This window comes from Rhinolophus sinicus, linkage group LG05, assembly GCF_036562045.2.
Source record: "Rhinolophus sinicus isolate RSC01 linkage group LG05, ASM3656204v1, whole genome shotgun sequence".
Taxonomy (NCBI): Eukaryota; Metazoa; Chordata; class Mammalia; order Chiroptera; family Rhinolophidae; genus Rhinolophus; species Rhinolophus sinicus.
Genome location: NC_133755.1, coordinates 121,421,020 through 121,440,702, shown reverse-complemented (window position 1 = coordinate 121,440,702; position 19,683 = coordinate 121,421,020). Strand labels below are relative to the sequence as shown.

General features: G+C 32.7%; 1 protein-coding gene across 7 annotated transcripts in view; it reads right to left on the bottom strand.

Annotated features, from left to right (window-relative positions):
• Positions 1–19,683, bottom strand: part of ZNF292 (zinc finger protein 292) — a 76,494-nt gene that overhangs the window by 9,991 nt on the left and 46,820 nt on the right. For 6 of the 7 annotated variants that reach the window (XM_074333269.1, XM_019743277.2, XM_074333268.1 and 3 more), the window contains 3 exons: positions 10,998–11,200; positions 3,486–3,622; positions 1,051–1,192 (listed from right to left, as the gene is read on the bottom strand). In XM_074333269.1, the coding sequence (XP_074189370.1) occupies positions 1,051–1,192; positions 3,486–3,622; positions 10,998–11,200 (482 nt within the window). The remainder of the gene's footprint in view (positions 1–1,050; positions 1,193–3,485; positions 3,623–10,997; positions 11,201–19,683) is intronic. The other variant, XM_074333272.1, reaches the window with a different exon arrangement.

Here is a 19,683-nt window from a genome sequence, read left to right as displayed (position 1 = left end):
CATAAGTGATCAATAAATGCCATAAGCTTTATCACAAATCTCATTTCCAAAGTTTGCATTTGCAATGCTTCTGAAACAAAACTCTCTTAACCCAATTGCAAAACTGAGAATATCCCTATATTTCCTAACCTAGTAATGAAAGGATCTTCACTTTTAACAGAATGAAGTTGTTTGATCCTTAGTAGTGAGGATTCTAGTTCTATTACAAAATTGAACGCAAAACCACCTACCTCATGGCTGGACCAGCTTAAGAATTAGGAGTAGTAGACAAAATAAACTTTTTTCCTTTTGAATTAACATCTTGAACTGTTATTGTAAGATAGGATTGATGAATGTAAGAGGCATTTAAAGACACATGTTGTAAAGAGATAAATATGTGTTTTAAAAGGCTAAAAAGGAACATCAATGTAAGAAAAATAAACCAGCCACAAGATGTGGCCACTTTCATGGGAAAGAATATGTGTGGTATAAGATCAAAAGGCAATAAAGAAAAGAAGTCAAAAAAGCTGAAAGGGCCTGTACTTTCACAAATTAAGAAAGAAATAAAATATTTTACTAAAACAGAAGCTTAGATTTGTGGGCCAAAAAAAAAGAGTGAGGTAAGGAGGATGGGAAACTGAACTGGCCTTGATTTCAGGAAAAGCAGGGGCACAAAGACCATGAAGAAAATGAACAAGAAGTGACATGAGACCTATTTTTAAAAGTGACAGTCAAGAAAGGACACCTGGAAAGAGGTGGAACCATATGGTTGTCTCTAGCCTTCACATAAACTTGTTTACAAGTTTATGATCAATTTTGAGATAGACCTGAGCCAGAAAACTTTTACACAAAACATCTGCATCTCTGTTACATGCCTTAGGGACCACTAATGATAGTAGATAATTAGGCCACTTCTGTTATAATATTTTTAAAAAATGGAAAAAAAAAAAAAGAATGTGGTCAGTGAAGCTGCACATTGGAGAGAAGAGGGTTGAAGAAAGAAGTCTCGGAGGAATCAAAGGCCAAGTCAACCATAAAGATGATCTGAAGTGATATCATGATTATTCTTACCTCTGAATTAATAACTTTAATCAGGAAGAAAATGTGATATACCGTCTTGGTTAATAAAGAAAGTTGACGACATCTTTCTAGGTACACTTGAACAGATGGTTCTACTCTCTGCTGTAATTTACTCCAAAAAAGAGTGAGCTCCCTATAAAAAAAAAAAAAAAAAGTATCAAAAAAATTGGAGTAGTAACATAATAATCATGGACTGTCAGTCCAGTTATTACATTTGAAACTAAAAGTGGTTTTAGATTTCAATTCTACATGTAGAATTAAGTTTAAAAAACAACAACAAAAAATAGATCTCAATTTTCTAGAGACTAAATAAAATCGGGGTATAATTTATCATTTTATTAATATTTTTCAATCTCAGACAGGAAAGTACTACCTTTTACTAGGAAAGCACCTGACATTAAAACAAGTTATACAAACAGTGACTTTGAGCCATATCTGAAATTTAGGTAATAGGAAAGTGCACCAATGGCATAATGGTTTTTAAAAAGTATTCAATTTTTACCTTCTAACTTAAATTTAAAATTTGACCAGTTTACATGGTCAATTAAATTTAAAATTGATTTTTATTAGGTAAATGTTAAGAATCAATGACACAGAACCCAGAAGAAAGTAACTAACCTGTGTCACAGTAGAAATAATAGAAATTTTGAAAAATGAACTTCGAAATTTATTTCAAATGCAATTACAGAGTATTTTTCATAGAAAATAATCCTACTGAAGTGATGAATTTTTCTCCCTTTTACCTATCGTCCTATTTCTCTTCTGTCCTCCATGGTTAACTTCCACAAAAATCTTCTTCCTTGCTTCAACTTTTTCACCAAGTATTCTCCTCAATACAGGCCTTTCTATTAGTATTTCCTCAGTTTCCATTCCTAGGAACTCTGCTCTTTTCACCACCCACTTGAATAACTTGCTCATTTCTGGATTTTAACCTATACATTGAGGACTTCAAAATCTGTCTCTCCAGTCTTTACCACTTTCACCTCTCTAGTTCTTTATAAGACTTCTCCATTTTGATCTCTTCTGAAACCTGAAACTTAATATATGAAAAACATGATTAACATTCTTTCCATTTCACCATCTTTCTAGTTTAATGCATCATTATCACCGACCCTATCAGCTTCTGGTTTTTACTATCCTCAAGACTATTATCTTAAACATTTTTTTAACCACATCCTACTCCATAAGGAAGCCTTCATAACCTCCCAGCTGGATTGTTTATTGGTGTTCTACCGGTAGTTGATTTTCCCGTCTCAACTCAACTTTCTATAATGCCACTTCTTCCCCACAACTCTGCCCTCACTGTTCAGCTCCCAGTCCATTCTCAACAGCTTATCTTAAACAGTGCTTCTTAAACATAAACTTCTATTTTGCTCTCCTTCTCCTTAAGGGCCTATAATTAAGACTGTTTTCGCTTTTCATATGTAATTCAAACCGTGTGACACCTTTTAAAAACCAATATAATACATTAATTTCTTAGCTATCACTGACACTTGTTATATAGTAAATCTACTTGTCCTCAATAAACGTTATTTATTCTCCCTTCAGAATCTATCTGCCTTTATATTAACCCTCTCTATATTGCATATACAATTTTTCCTTTGTAACAAAACTCAACTGCACAGAAAATCTTAATAATTATACACTTTAATATTCTTTGATTATACAACCATTTATTTAGCTTGCCTCTTCTATACTCATTTGTATGTCACTTGGTAAGTATTATTTAATGTCAGAATGTTGTAAACTAAATTTTATTTTGTGTTTCCATACTATCAACACAACACTGAAGACCAGATAAATGATCAATTTCAGCTAACACTAATTTAAGACAACTGATCTTAAAGTGTTTTGAGTTAACTAAAGCCAATATCTCTGTTAGTTGTATCTTCCCGAAGGGGTGTATATATAACAGGTTTTGCCCACTTGGAAATGCACCATATTAAGAAATGTGCACTGAAGAAGTTAATGAAGTAGAAGTTAATGAAGTAGAATGAGCTCTCATTGAAAAAAACATGAACTATATTTCCATACATAAATGACAAACAGCTAGTTGTGTAGTTAAAAGTGTGTAATATGCAGAGAAAAATGCATATATGCATATATACTGAAAGTTTTTACTGCGGCATTAGACAAAATAAACCTTTCTTTCATCTTACAACATTTAAAATTTTCCTGATCATTGTTGATCATTATGTGATCATTACTGGTATATTAAGAAGTTGTGTGGTCCTTAATACAAAGTTTTTAAAGTTATAATACAAACTACTTGATAATCAGTTGCACAGCATGTGATATCTGAGAAATAAGCTTTTTGTCTTGATACGACTTAAGATTTTAAAAAATATGTTCTTAAGCTATCTGAATTCTCATAACCTGTCTTGTATTCTTACTTTACTTTTCTTTACAAAAGAAAATCAACTCACCAAGCACAGTACATTTCTCCTTGTTGGAGCTGACGTGACAAAAATGCAGTACATAAGACAAGAGCACTTTTTTCATCACCTTCAGATTCTAAGTTACAAATCATTTCTAATGCATCTTTGCAATCAACTTCTGAAATCTGCAGGAAAAAAGGATACAGAAATATGCCATAAAATGGTTTTATGTTAGGATATATAGTAATATATTAATACTTTAAATTTTTTATTAGCTATTTTCATATTCACCAGTAAAATTTCATTAACTCAAACACTATCAATTCATAATTGTCTAAAGATATATCCTTTCTTCAAGCCAGAGAACCAACTATTTTCAAGACCTTTACAAGCATGCATTTATATGTAAATAACTATGCTAATTGTAAGTACCCTCTACTGGTTAAATCATGTCTATGATACTGAAAAAGAAAAGTTGCAGTACTTGTATTTTCCCCTATATCCAGTAATTTAAGAAGCATTAGAATCAACTGAAAGACACAGAAAGATCTACTGAACATAATAAACAAAGTATCTATTCACCAGAGGGGAAAAAAAGTATAATATGAAACATTTTATGCAGCTATACACCATTTTTAAATTAAGCTCACCTCGGTTTGCTATAAATCTCCATTATTTTTCATTTCGTATAAAATTTTTCCATCTCAAAGCTTGTCAACAGTCATGCTTAAGTATAACCTAGATGATGGTAATTTGCTTCATTTAATTATGCACTTATATCTTTATTATACCTATTGCTTATTTCTTAAAAAATTAAAATTTACTACCTCATTACAATAATTTACTACATGAAACAAATAAAATATACCTATGATCTCCACAAACATTTGATCTAAGACAAGGCTGTAACAAGCAGCAAGCATACAATCACAAATCTCTGGTGTCCCACAGAACAGAAAAACTAATTCCAACATGGTGCAATTGACAAATGGCAAAAAAAATAAATACAAATTTGGAGACCAATACAGACCATTAGCACCCATATACCACAGATGTAAGTAACCATTCCCCTCCTTGTCAATTTCCTACTTCTCCCAACCAATTTTTGAGTACAAGAAAAGTGCGTGTGTGTGTGTGTGTGTGTGTAAAATATGTGTTTAGGAGTGAACAAATATCTAAATGGGGATAAGGGTAATCTTGAAGTTGATCTTTAATAATGGGGATAAAGATTGCATGGGGATAGAGTCAGAGGTTCCATTTTATACATTAAATAGGACTAGAAAACACTAAGACAAGAAAAGACCCAACTGAGTCTGTGTGTTTAACAACAATTATTTCTTAAATTAGGAAGTATAAAGTTAGTGGCAGTTAAGACTGAAACCCTAAGTCTTGAAACTCCTTGGTGGGATGTTCTTTCTACTACTGCTTTGTCTGCTTCTGTCTTACAAATCTTTATAACTGACACATTTAAACAAATGAACAAACAAACAAAAAGGCTGAAATGCGTGTGTTTGTGTGTGTATATTTTCAAATATCTACACTATTAAATGTATTGTCAGGCATTATATATATTATTACTTAATCAGAACTTTTCTACTAGGTAGATACTATTATTAACATTTTATGTATAATAAATATTGGGTTCAAAGAAATTATGTAATTTGCTCAAGTTACAACAGTTAAGTGGTAGAACCACAAATCAAATTATGTCTGACTGACATCAAAGACCTACTCTCTTTCCATTTTATCACAATATCTCTTAATAAAAGTTGTATTAACTTTAAACAATTACTCTGTAACACCCATACAGATAAATGTTAGGAAGTCAACCCATAAGTTATTTTATTTACTTTTCATAAGATGTTATTAATAAAAATAGCAGCTACTATTTATTTTTAAGTGCCAGCTTCTTCAGACATAGCACTGCTAATCAGCACAACAGCTTGCCTGATAGATACTACTGCTTCTTTTTAGAGATAAGGCTCAGAGAGGTCAAGTTACTTGCTCAAATCACAATCTTAATTAGTGGCAGAGTCAAGATTTCAGTCTAGCTTCAGAGTCTGTGCACTTGCCAGAATTCCACAGCCACAAGCATATTGAGGCCCTTCATTGCTAAATACAGATTTTTCATGTTCAAGTTAAAAAAAAATTATTCTGTCTTGAAAGTCTGACTTATTTTGATACTGATTATTTCTTTTTGTTCTTCTAAAAACTAAGCCATTCTTGTTGAATGCTCAAATGATGCAAAATGTGTACATTATGTATGTATAAGGAAAGAAATTTATTTTCCCAATGGTATTAACTACACTAGCTTACACTTAATAACTTAAAATATATTTCCTGTGTGTAAGACAGCCTCTATATATTTATTCACATATATACAATACACCAACTGAAACATTTGCTATGTTCAATAATACAGAAAAACCTCACTTTTTATAGATATACTAAAAAAATACAATTTTTACTGTGTAGTGGGATTGCCTTTATTTCCCTAATTTGCCACTAGATGGCCCTCTTGAAAAAAATATGACTCTAAAGAGAATGGCAAGGAAAAGGAAACCATATTTAAACTAATGAATGGGTGACCTGAAATTGTAAAAGTGAAATAAAGGTCAAGTATAGCCATCAATGAACAAGAATTATTTTTAAAACCCAAGGCAGCATAAGGTAGGGAATACCAATATATTACCTACATAGACTATATACAAAGGGTGCCAAAAAAATGTATACACATTTTAAGAAAGGAATGCTCTATTAGAATTGTAATATTCAATATATACCAATAACAAAAGATAAATACAAATCACGTTTGACTTCTGCAATTACAAGAGGTGCTCAAAGTGGTTACCATCAGTGTCCAGATACTTCTGATTATGGCTAACGACTGTTTGAGCAACGTTGACCAAAGTGTCCACTTGTAAACATTTTTTGGCACCCCCGGTGTGTGTGTGTGTGTGTTCTCACCACACACACATGTATATGGTGTAATAAAAAAATACGGTGAATGCTTAAATTTTAAAAACTTATTACAATGAAAGAGACATTGCCATTAATCCCCCTCAAAATACTCCTCTTTGCTTCGAAGACACTTACCCCATAGTTCTTGCCACTTTCTGAAGCAGTTCTGGAAGTCCTCTTTCGTGAGTGTCTTTAGTTGCGCTGTCGTGGCTGCCTTGATGTCTTAAATCGATGCAAAATGTTTTCCTTTCATGGTAATTTTGACTTTGGGGAAGAGCCAGAAGTCACATGGTGCCAGATCCGGTGAATAAGGTGGATGAGGACACATTGTAATGTTTTTATTTGACAGAAATTGCCATAGCAGAAATGTGTGACAAGGACCGTTGTCATGATGGAGGATGAAGTAAAGACACTCACAAAAGAGGACTTGCAGAACTGCTTCAGAAAATGGCAAGAATGATGCGGTAAATGTGTTCAAAGCGAGGGGGGAGTATTTTGAGGGGGATTAATGGCAATATGTCTTTTATTGTAATAATTTTTATGTAAGCATTCAATGTATCTTTTGATCACACCTCGTGTATATGTTAGATATCTATACTCCATGGCTTTGAAAAGTGAGCAAATTTAAATACCAGAAAATTTAAAACTCTGAATAAAATATTTAAAGCCAATTATAATGATCTGTTTGGTAAAGATATACTATGGTAGACCCCTTTCAAAAATGTGAATGATTTTTATGTTTTAATACAGCTCTTTATGCCAAGTATTAAAAAATTACAGAACATTTCATCAATATTTTATATACACTTATCAAATATACTCTTAAAATGTATTGGTTCTAATCACATTTCAAGTCTTTTGCTTATCCAAATAAAATTGCTTACCATCCTGAAAAGAACTTAAATGGTAAATCTGTCATATTAAGAAAACGTAAAATCAAATGAGCTAATATTTTTTAACTCTCAGGCTAGCAAACATTTAAATGATGAATAATCTCTAGTGTTAGGAAAGAAGAAATTTCACATACTATTTATGGAAGCGCAAATTGGCCTGATCTTTTTTGAATGACAGTATGGCTCTATTAATTTAAAATGTATAGATTCTTTGATCCAGCAATTCCACTTCTAGAACTTTACCCTACTAGTGCACCCCCAATAAGAATGAAAGGATATATGTACAAACCAACAATTTAAATGTCCCCCAGTGGCTTAACGATATTACAAATACATAACATGAAATTATGCAGCCATGAGAAAAAATGAGATTGATCTATATGAATGATATGGTAAGATGTCCATAATAAGAGGGAAAAGTGACTAGCATTCAGGGTATGGGCATATATACTGGGGGTGCCAAAACAAATGTACACATTTTAAGAGATGCTATCTATGTATTACTTTTCAAAGTTGAATTGAATTACAGTAGCAATATGTTGTATGGCGTTCGCTCAAAAGATGGTGTTAATCAAAAGAATGGTAGCATCAGTCACTGTATTACAATTTAATACAGTTTTTTTCTTTCTTAAAAAGTGTATACATTTTTTTGGCACCCTCTGTATATATGCACAGAAATATGTCAGGAAAGTCATATACCAAATTTCAAACTTAATAATGACTTTGAAAGAATTATTAAGTGGGGAAATAACTAGAAAAAGACAAGATAGAGGATTTTACTTTTCAAACTTCTCTGTTTATTTTAACAAAACCAATAGAAATACTGGATCTAAAATAAATACTGCTAACTTTGTTTTTATACCTATACCAAGAATCCAGGCCAAAGCTCATTCCTTCCAGAGACGCCAGAAAAACACTTATTACTCTGAGAAGCAATTACTCTGCCAGGGCTAGCTGCTATTTCTATCACAAGGAAAAGGTCCCGGGCAATAGTCAATCCCTTGCCTACTGGCTCACGTGGATAAGGATTTCCTCAAAAGGGCCATAGATTCAGGCTATGGTTGACTATGGAAAGAAACTCAAATGCTTACAAGAACCAGACAGGCAAAGCACTGTATTTTGTCGTGTATAATGCACACTTTTTTGCCCAAATTTGTGAGGGAAAAATAAGGATGTACATTATACATGGATAGTACTAATTCTGTATCTATATAAATGTTTTTAGTTTTTTAATTTATGCTTATGAGTTAAAAGTGCAATAATAAATGAATAAATGCTAAAATTCCTTTATAGTACAAAAACAAGTACCTAAATATAAACAAATAAAAATTTGAATTAAAAAATTTAAACAAGAGATTTTTTTTCCCCCTGAATGTTTCGGCCAAAAACGTGGGTGCACAGTATACATGGGAAAGTATTATACACGACAAAATACAGTAAATAAATGAAGTGGGTCACGTGAGAGAGAGCGCGCCTCTTCTGAATGGGGCAATGTCTTTAGGAAATTTTTCCAAAATGACTACCTTCCTTTGGGGTAGAAATAATAAAAAAACTTACTTCGCATGGAACAATAAAAAGTTTCTATGCTTGTGATAGAAACATAAGAGAATAATCAAACAATCACTAAGCAAAAAGGAACTTGAACAAGGCATGTGTGGATTACACACTCTGGCCTGTTCTGCACTATGTGATCTAGTGTTATTTCTAGTGTAGGGCACGGAGACTTTAATGCATTCTGCTGAAGAACATGGAATGTCTTAATTCTACCTGCTTAACATGAGAAGGAAAAAAATCATTTCGTATGACATCAGAGCTATTCAGGGTCCTAACAGAGAATTTTCCTGAGGATCTCCCAAAGCAGGCTGAGCTGCTGCTACTCCACTCTGGATAATTAAACCAAAAGGGAATTTAACTTGAAGGTTCAATATTCCAAGATCTTTTGATTATTTAAGATAGCTAAAAATACAGATCTTTTTTCCCCTTGAGATTACAAATTCAGTCTCCAACTTTAAACAGGCCTTCAAAGCTAACCCAAAAAGGGGACTATCTAAAAGGGATGTTTCTTCAGGGAACGGCCTATGCCTTATCTTTAAACCCCCCACCCTTCTCCCGTCCCAGTGCTTAAACAGCACACAATTAACTAAACAAAAATTGCTAAGGGAAGGAAGGACGGATGGACAGACTGACTTAAGGGCAGGGACTGAAGTGATAAGGGCAGGGCTTTAGTGGAACTGAAAAATATCTATGATGTAGCAGCACAATAACTAATTTAAGGATTTTTTAAAAAATGTTAACACACATATCAAAGATTATATCAAGAAACGTTATACATCTGCCAATTAACTTGTCTACATAGTTATTCTAAACTAAAAAGAAAACTTCAATCTTCTAATTTACTCTGATACACAATGATTAAAAAGCCAATTACCTGAGATAAAAAAGAAAGGTAAAAAAATCCCAAACTATAGATTAGCCAATGTCCAAATTAATGATGAAATTTCCTAGGCTAGAACCCTTGGCTCTACTCCATTCAGCCTAGAAATGGTCTGACATCACTCTTCCCAGATCCTCATTCTCCTCTCTATACACAACAGGCTTATGTCTAATCTTGGTCCAAGTTTGCCATTTTCCTCTTCACTTGCTATTCAAGAACAATGACACAATCATCATTATAATTACAATCTCTAGCCTCATAGGGACATTCAGCTTTCTGTCTGAGGCTCTGCTCCTTATGGACTGACTGCAACAATCTCTGTCTACTCAGATGAGCATGCAAGCTCTGTTAGTTGTCTTCTCTGTCTTGCACCTCAGCTTTTCCATCTACATATCCTGAAGTCTGTCCCACAAGCCCTTTTTTCTCTTCTCTCTCTTGTTCTGGAGTTGAAGGATACTTATATTAGAGATACAAGACACTTGAACACATATCCTCACACGATACTGTCTAGCATCAACAACATTTAATTTTCCTACAACTGTCTGCAACTTCATTTTAGAATTATGAGTCCTCCAAAATGCAAAATTCCCATTTGGAACATGATTCCACTCTCAGAAGTCTGTAGTATAAAAGCTACAAATACATAAATACTATGCTTCACATCAAACAAAGTAAAAGGACAAATCACGTCTCACAAAAAAAATAAAGTTTTACATTAAATATGCAAACATACAATTTATCTTTATACATACATATATATATATATATATATATATATATATATATATATATATATATATATATGTATATATATATGTAGATATCTAGAGCTAGATAGCCCTATCTATTTATGACTTCTCCTTAGGAATACTTCCCACCACCTCTCTCTCCTAGAGAAAGTCATATACATTCTAAAAAGTTACTTCAATTAGCCAGTTAAAAAGATTTGCAAGTATCCTGAAGTAGGTAAAACTGAAGTTAAGACCTATATGCTGATAAACACAAACACCCTACTAAATTGTTAAGTCACCACCATCTTTCCCATAATTTAGCCAAAACAGTTAAAAGATCCAAAAATAGAAGCTAGATGAAATCACTTTACATATAATTCTGAAAGCTATTTAGAATCACTACCCAAGAGTATACCAAAAATTTAAGATTGCTGGCAATGGTCCCTCATTACCTAAGAGAAAGGGAAGTCAGACATTCTAATCTAATTAAAAAGTTTCTTTGCTTTTAAAAATAATTACTAACAAAAGAAAACATACTCACCTCTTCGATTAACTTTTCATTTGGTGATGATGTACAAAGACAGACAAGGTAAGTTTGCTTAAAACTACCTTTTGTACCAATCTCTGGATGGTCAGAACACAGCTTTGCTAGAGCAGTTGCTTGACTTAACTGATTTGTTTTGATTAGATGTTTAATTCTCATATCCAACAAGATGGGACCCTCAAAAGCTAAAAATTCATTCACTTTAAAAAACAAGACATAATAGATTATTAACATTTTGGTAATGACTCATTTGCAATAAAATACTTATAAGGAGTATTTTTTTAAAAGCACAGGAACTAAAACCTTTTCTTTTTTTTTTTTTGCAATTATCTATTAGTGTTAGGCTATCATAAAATACTTGACCTTATAAGCAAAAGGAGATTATATAGCTAACTTTTTAAAGTCGCATTAAATATTTTTGCCCCTGAGAGTACCATTTAGAATGAATTTACTTCTTGATGGTAAAAATAATTCCACATTAAATTCTAACAGTCAATGTTACTAACATTATGCTAATTCCTCCCCGCCCCCCACAACATTTATTCTTGAATACCAGGGATTAGCATCCCTAGAAATGTGCAGTTAGGGCATTACATCTTATACAGACAATCACAAAAGAATATTTGGATACTCTAAAAGAAGAGGTTCAACTAATATTGTGTTCCAATACCGATGATGTATTTTTCATTTTACAAAGGTGAAGCCTATCTTGCTTTAAGAGGTGTTTTAGAACAAATTAAAATATGCAGAAAAATAAATAAAGTGGGGGAGAAATCTGCTGAAACTTCTGTGGGTCTGTGTTGTTATTTTAAAACCATCAATGAATAAATCTCAACATTTGCTTAAGTCCCATTTATGCATAATAAATTTTTTATTCTGTTCAAGTCTTTTAATTTCCTAGTGCTTGTGTGATGAACTACAAAAAAGAATTTAATTTTGTTACAGCTTTCCCTAAGTTTTCTTTACCAGGATGAAAATCATGTCGAAAAATTTACTTGGTGATGGCTAGCTTGGAACCTTTGAAAGGCTTTTAGTAAAAAAATTTGAAATGTCCTATAAATAAAACACACAATTTCACTACTTGTGAACGGACTGCAAGGTATGTCTAGTATGTAATTTGCACACCACAAGATGAAGGAGATGTCACCCCAATAAATTTAACAAAACAAAACAAAAAAAAAGAACAACAACAACAACAAAAAAGATGAAGGAGAGATGTTCTTCCCTTCTTTAAACATCCTTTGCTGCCCTCTAGCATCTGTAAGATGGTATGATCATGGCTCCTCAGTATTAAAACCATGAGCATGTAAGCAACATAACATAGGATCCCCACCCCAAATTTCATCTTTTTCTTGAAACCTACACCTTGGTACCTGCTACTCTCTATTCTTTACATTAGACTAAACCAAAAAAATATAAAGACTGCACACAAATAAGCCTTATAAATACTTAGCTATCTGGTGCCTCGGACTGTCTTACATATACAGGGTATTACTTTTCTCTCTTTAATATCACATGATCCTATTAGATCAATTATATTGCAACTATTTTTTCACAGTTCACTGTCAAAGCACAATGTGTAAAAATTTTAAATAAAAACTTTAAGAAAAATAAAGTTACAAAAAAGTTATTCTGGCTATAAATAAGTCATAGAATTGAAAAAACAGCTTTAGTTTCCTAATACAATAATTCACTCAAAAGGAAATTCTACTGATACAAAGTCTGGGATTTCAAATACTCCTTCAAAAATTCATTAGCAACAAACTCTGAAGAGCATACAAATAAATTATTTAAAGGTGGCAAGTATTTAACAAAACTGATGACAATCTTAATAGGAGAATCTCAAATAGCAGCATGTAAGTTAGAATGACAAATAGTGCAAAATAATTTCTGTGCTAACTCAATATATAGGAGAATATATTAATATTATAAATTTCAAAAGCATAGTTGTGTGTGTGTGTTTTTAAACATGGGAAACTATTGCCATACTTAGGGCAAGACTGATTTCAAAGAAATACAGAATATTAAAGCAGAAGAGTTTATAGATCATTTTGTTCAGCTCCATCACTTGGCAGATGAGTAAACTGAGGCTCACAGAAGGCAAGTAACTTCCCAGGTTCATAAAGCCAGTTAATGACAGAACCAGGACCACAATAATGGAATCTTCTGATTTCCAGCTTTACACAGTAGTGAGATGAGGAAAAAAAAAAAATCTCATTTAACCACTGTGTCTACTAATTAGAATGACACTTTACAGCAGTAAAGAGCTGTGAAATAGTATTAGTTTTTAAAGGAAGAAAACTATGTATTCTGAAGCTCATGATTCAAATGGATCAAAGGTAGATTACATTCTAAAACTCAATTCAGAACCTCTTGAAAGCTCACTTCCCTCCCTCTCTCCCCATCCCTTGTCCACTTCTCTTACACTATTTTCCTTTTTCCCAATCTTCTGTATCCTTCTCTACTTCTCTCCAATCCAGAACATGTTTTTCCTTACAGTTTTAACATCACATCAAAGACTACCTCTTTAGAGCTTGCTAGACTTACGAAAAAAGTTCTATGATCTTTATCCTTCAGCAACTTTTTGTATAAAATGTTACCCTCTACCCTGCTCTTCGCACTCCCACCCCATAAAAATAGAAATATCTTGAATTTTACTTGTGTGTAGCCTTTTAATCTATTTTCTCTATATTTATGGACTTGAACAGAAAAGCAGGTTTTACTACATTCGAGCCTATGAAGAGAACGAACAGGATGACATAAAATGGCAATATAAGCAAATGTATTCAGCCAGTTCAATTAAAAAAGTAATAATGGCCTTCTTCCCATAAATTGCCACTTACATAATATTAAAAAAGAAAATATTAGTTCCTACAGTAAAGACAATTAAATGTATTACAATATACGAGTTGAATTTTTATTATAAATCATTCATAAATATTAACTGAATATGTACTATGCACCAAAACTTAGATTAAGCCCTGGATTAAACCTAAAATGGAGTCAATTTATTTACTGGGTGTATATTTCCATGCCCAGATTCACACACAATTTCCTTTGCAGGCATCTCTGACTAGCTGTTTCACAAGCATCTCAAACTCTGCATACAAAAATCTCTGTACCACACTGGGTATTATCTCAATCCATGTAATTGTGCTCAAGTCAGAAACGTAAGAGTTGGCCTTAAATGCTCTCTCCTGCTTCCTTTTCACCAATCCATCCAATCCATCATCAAATTCTTTCACTTCAAATTTCTAAATACCCAATTCCATTCACTTTTCTCCATCTCTATTCCTACCATTGGCCCCCTCCTCTCAGCCCGAATCACTAATCTATCAGACCACTGTGTAGCACTCCACCAGTATTCTGCATCTTCTTACTCTCCCCATCATATCTCCACTAAGACCCAGGGTGTTTTGTTTTTAAAGGAAAGACTTGATTGTCTTCTCCTAGTTTAAAACCCTCCATGGTTTCCCTTTACCTCCGAAGGGCAAATTCCTAAATTCTCCTCAGTCTACATGAACCTGCATCACCAATTCCTGTTTTAAAAATACAATTTGTATTTTCTCTTAAAAATTTACAGAATTTGGGCAAGAAGAAGAAATAAAAGACACCCAAATTGGAAAGGAAGAACTAAAATCATCTGATTGCAGGAAAGATTTTATATGTAGAAAACCCTAAAGATTTCACCCAAAATCTATTAAACAAATTTAACAAAGTTGCAGAGTACAAAAAGCAAAACACAAATATAAGTTGCTTTTTTAAATATACTAACAATGAACAGTATGAAAAGAAAATTAAGGGAAAATTTTCATTTACTATAGCAACAACAACAACAAAATACTTAGGAATAAACCTAAGCAAGAAGCTGAAAGATTTGTACATTGGAACCTACAATACATTGCTAAAAGAAATTAAAGAAGACACAACAGTACATGGAAAGATCCCCATGTTCATGGATTAGGAGACTTAATATTGCTAAGATGTACAACTATTCAAAGCAATCTACAGATTCAATATAATCTCTACAAAATCACAATGGAATTTTTTTGCAGAGACAGAAAAATTTATCCTAAAATTTATATGGTATCCCAAAGGACCTCAAATAGCCAAAACAATTTTGAAAAAGAACAGTTGGAGGTCTCAAACTTAAAGCTACAGTACTTAAAATAATGTAATACTGGCATAAAGACAGACATATAGGCAATGCAATAAGATAGAGAACCCAGAAACACACCCTCACATATATGGTCAAATAATCTTCAACAAGGATGCCAAGACCACTCAATGGGCAAAGGACAGTCTTTTCAACAAATGGTGCTGGGGAAACTGGATATCCACATGCAAAAGAAAAAAGTTATACTCTTATCTTACACCATATAAAAAATTAATTGAAAATGGGTTAAAGACCTAAATATAAGACCTAAAAAGTATTAAACTCCTAGAAGAAAACAAAGGGGAAAAGCTTCAAGACACTGGACTTGGCAATAATTTATTGGGTATGACACCAAGGTACAGGAAACAAAAACAAAAATAGACAAATGAGACAACATCAAACTTAACTTTTGTGCATCAAAGGACACAATCAACAGAGTGAAAAGGCAATGTACAGAATGGGAGAAAATATTTGCAAATCATGTATCTTATAAAGGGTTAATATCCCTTATATATAAGGAACTCCTACAACAAAAGAAATCAAATAATCTTATTAAAAAGTGAGCAAAGGACTTGAACAGACATTTCTCCAACAATGATATACAAATGACCAATATATATATAAAAAGATATTCAACATCAGTAATCATCAGAGAAATGCAAATCAAAACCATATCACCTTATACCCGTTAGAATGGCTACTATCAAGAAAACAAAATAAGTGTTTGTGAAGATGTGGAGAAACTGGAACCTTTTGTTTGATGGGACTATGAAATGGTACAACCTCCATGGAAGTCTGGAAGTCCTCAAAAAATTAAAAATAGAACTACCAAATCATCCAGCTATCCCACTTCTAGGTATGTGCGCAAAGAACTGAAAGAGGGGTTGGAATTGAAAGAATTGATTGGAGAGACATTTGTACACCCATGTTCATAGCAGCACTACTCACAATAGCCAAGAGGTGGAAGCAATCCAAATGTCCATCAACAGATGGGTGAAGAAACAAAATGTGGTCTATACATACAATGAAATATGATTCACCCTTAAAAAGGAATGAAATCTCGTCACATGCTACATGGATGGATCCTTGAGGCCATTATTGATAAGTGAAATAGGCCAGTCACACAAAGGCAAACCACTTATATGAGGTCTCTAAAGTAGTCAAAGACATAAAAACAAAAAGTAGAGTGTTGGTTAACCAGGGACTGGAAGTGGAGAGGGGAAAAATGGAGTTGTTGTTTTGTTAGAGTTTTACTTTTACAAGAGAAAAAAGTTCTGCAGATCTACTTTGCACCAGTCTGAACATACGTTCCACTACTGAACTGTACAGTTAAAAATGATTAAATGGTACATAAATGTGTTTTTTACCACGGTAAAAGAAAGCATTTAAAAAATCAATTCAGCATTGTTCATCAAAAAAAAATCCAAATTCAGAAATTTAATAAAAACACACTTCACGCTCTAGATTATTGGTTCTTAACCCCAGCTGTATAATTATCTCAGACTTCTAAAAAGTACTAATGCCAGAGGTTCACATCCTAGAGACTAATGTAATTGGTCTGAGGTAGAACTCCAACTCTAATTTATGTAAAAATTTTCCAAGGATTTAAGCACAGCCAGGATTGAGATAAATGTTCTAGGTAAGTATATTTTCAGGGTCGAAATTAGCAAGTAGAGATAATCTTAATCTTCACTCCATCTCTCACCTTTTCCTGAGGAAACATATTACGTTTACAAGAAATAGAATTTTACTTAAAGATTTCAGAATTTCTTAAATCATGCTGCTTGCTTTTTTATTAAGCCTTAAACTTTATGGTTATAACTGATTATGGTAAACTTTATGATCATAAATGATTTTTTGACATGATTGATACAAAACAGATATTTTTTAAATTAAAAAAAATTCCATATCATAGTTCAACCTAGTTAGTATGAGACACTAAAATTTTTGTGTGAAATAAGATTTATTAGTAATTAAATTCTGATATTTTACCCATAAAACATTATTATAAAACACATTCATTAAGACAGAAATAATGTATTTTTTTAGGTTGTTTCAAGAAGCCAATGAGTGTGTACTTAAAATCATTTTTAATAAAAATAAAAATTTTGGGATCACTATATTTATATTTAATTATATAATAGAGTATAATTAATTTTAACAAAACATTAAATACAAAAATATGTCATCAGCCTGAAATGGAACAGTGAACACTTTTATAAGCTTACTGCAGTTAAGTTCTATCAGCTTAATTTTATATAAGGTCACTGATCCTTAAGGATAAGGGTTATACACAAATAAAAGACAATCTAATTTAGTAGTGATTTAAAAAAAAAATCTAAAATGCTCCATTTACTTATTTTCCATAACAAAACAAAGTCACCTGAGAGAGAGAGAGAGAGAGAGAGAGAGAGAGACATACACACACACACACACACACACACACACACACACACACACACACACGGGAAGCAAAACAAACAAAAGAGACAAAGAGAAGTTAGGAAAACTATTTCTAAGAGCATTTAATATGTAGTCTACAAGGTGCTCTTTTAGTGACTTCGGGTAAGAAATGTCCTAACTAAAACAACTGTCAATTGACTTAAGTCTAGGTCTCAAAGTCACCCTGTTGGACATTCTCTATATAGCCAAGATACACACACACACAAAATATACCAAAAAGTACCCAACAGTGAAAGAACTGGAGATTTACTATCCGAAAGGAAATGCAGCTGTGCATACAACACTCAGACTGGGCCTTGCCCCATTTACCTGGAAAGTATTAGTTATCACTTGCTCTCTTCTCCCATCTCCTTTCTCTTTAAGATATTACATCTTATGTATGCTAATATCTGGTAAACCAGGTCGCAATTTTTCCATGTTCACTTTAAAATGCAAAGTTTATTACTGAACTAAAGACTTATTTTTTCATAAAACTATGAAGGATTTATAAGCACTATGGAAAGCTTTAATTTTAGAAACTTCCTTTGAAAACCAAGGGGTTCTAAAAAACAACAACAACAACAAAAAGAAAAAACCTGCAGGGCTTTAAGATTCAAGAAAAGACTGACAAGCTGATAAAAACACAATTTGTGCAATTGCAAATTATCCCAGTATAAGAAGTAGAAGGGAAAGGGCCAAAGGAATTGAGTGGGACTGTAATAGAGGGCTCTCTCAGTTTAGATTTTCCAATGATGATATATACGAAGGAAGGGAAAGCAGGCTCAGGACCAAGGATACGCCATGAGTATCAGAGGAAACCTGATACTAACCTGTGCAAAATGTTATTAAAGCTAAGAACCAAGATGACCCCTAGCTCATCAAAATTGTTGAGAACAACCACACTGGCAGAGGTTACTAACTTCTTGAAAAAGGCCTACTGCTTGGGTTTGATTATGTATCATTTACGATGACACGGTAAAGAAGAATTCCTCTATTCTTAGGGTGGTTCTGATAATAAGCTTTAGATTAAAAGGGCAGAACAACAATGGAGCAAATGGCAATAGATGGGAAAATGTAATTTTTAAAATGATGCTAAAGATACATTTTGCAAAACTGTGAACTAGAGGAATAGATATAATCCTGAGTAAGAGTCTCAAAATTAACTATATTAAAAACATGGCTTGTGATTGTTCAGAAAAAGAAGTGTGACTGTTAAGAGCCAAGACAGATTCACTAAATATAAATTAGGTTATACTTTTCACACGTTATCACAAAGTATATCACAGACCCAAATGTAAAATGCAAAACTATTACATTGGTGCAAAAGTAATTGTGGCTTTTGCAATTATTTTTAATCATTTAAACTGCAATTACTTTTGCACCAACCTAATATAAAACTTTTAGCAGAAAATAGGAAAAAAAATCTATATGACTTTGTTTGTTAATGAGTTTTTAGATAAAATGCCAAAGCCATGATCCTGAAAGAAAAAAACTGATAAGTTGAACGTCATTAAAATTTAAAACTTCTGCTCTGTTAAAGACATTGTTAAGAAAAAGGACAAGCCACACAGAATGAAAGGACATTTTTACAAAACTCTTATCTGATAAAGTACTTGTATCCAAAATATAGAAAGAACTGTTAACACTCAACAAGAAAACAAACAACCCAATTAAAAAATAGACAAAAAAATCTAAACAGAGGCCTCACCAAAGATATACAGATGGCAAATATGCACATGAAAAGACGTTCAATATAATGTCATTATAGCACTGCACACATGTGATATCACTACACACCTATTAGAATGGCTAAAATTCCAAAAATAGACAATACCAATTGCTAGTGAGAATTCATTGCTGATGAGAATGCACAATGATATATAGCCACTTTACAAAACAGTTTGGCAGTTTCTTACAAAACACAGTCTTTCCATATGACCTAGCAATCATACTCCCAAGTATTCACCCGACTGATGTGAAAACTTTTGTCCACACAAAAACTTGCATGCCCAATTTTATTCATAAACACCAAAAAACTGGTAGCAAACAAGATGTCTGTTACTAGGTGAATGAATATAAACAAAC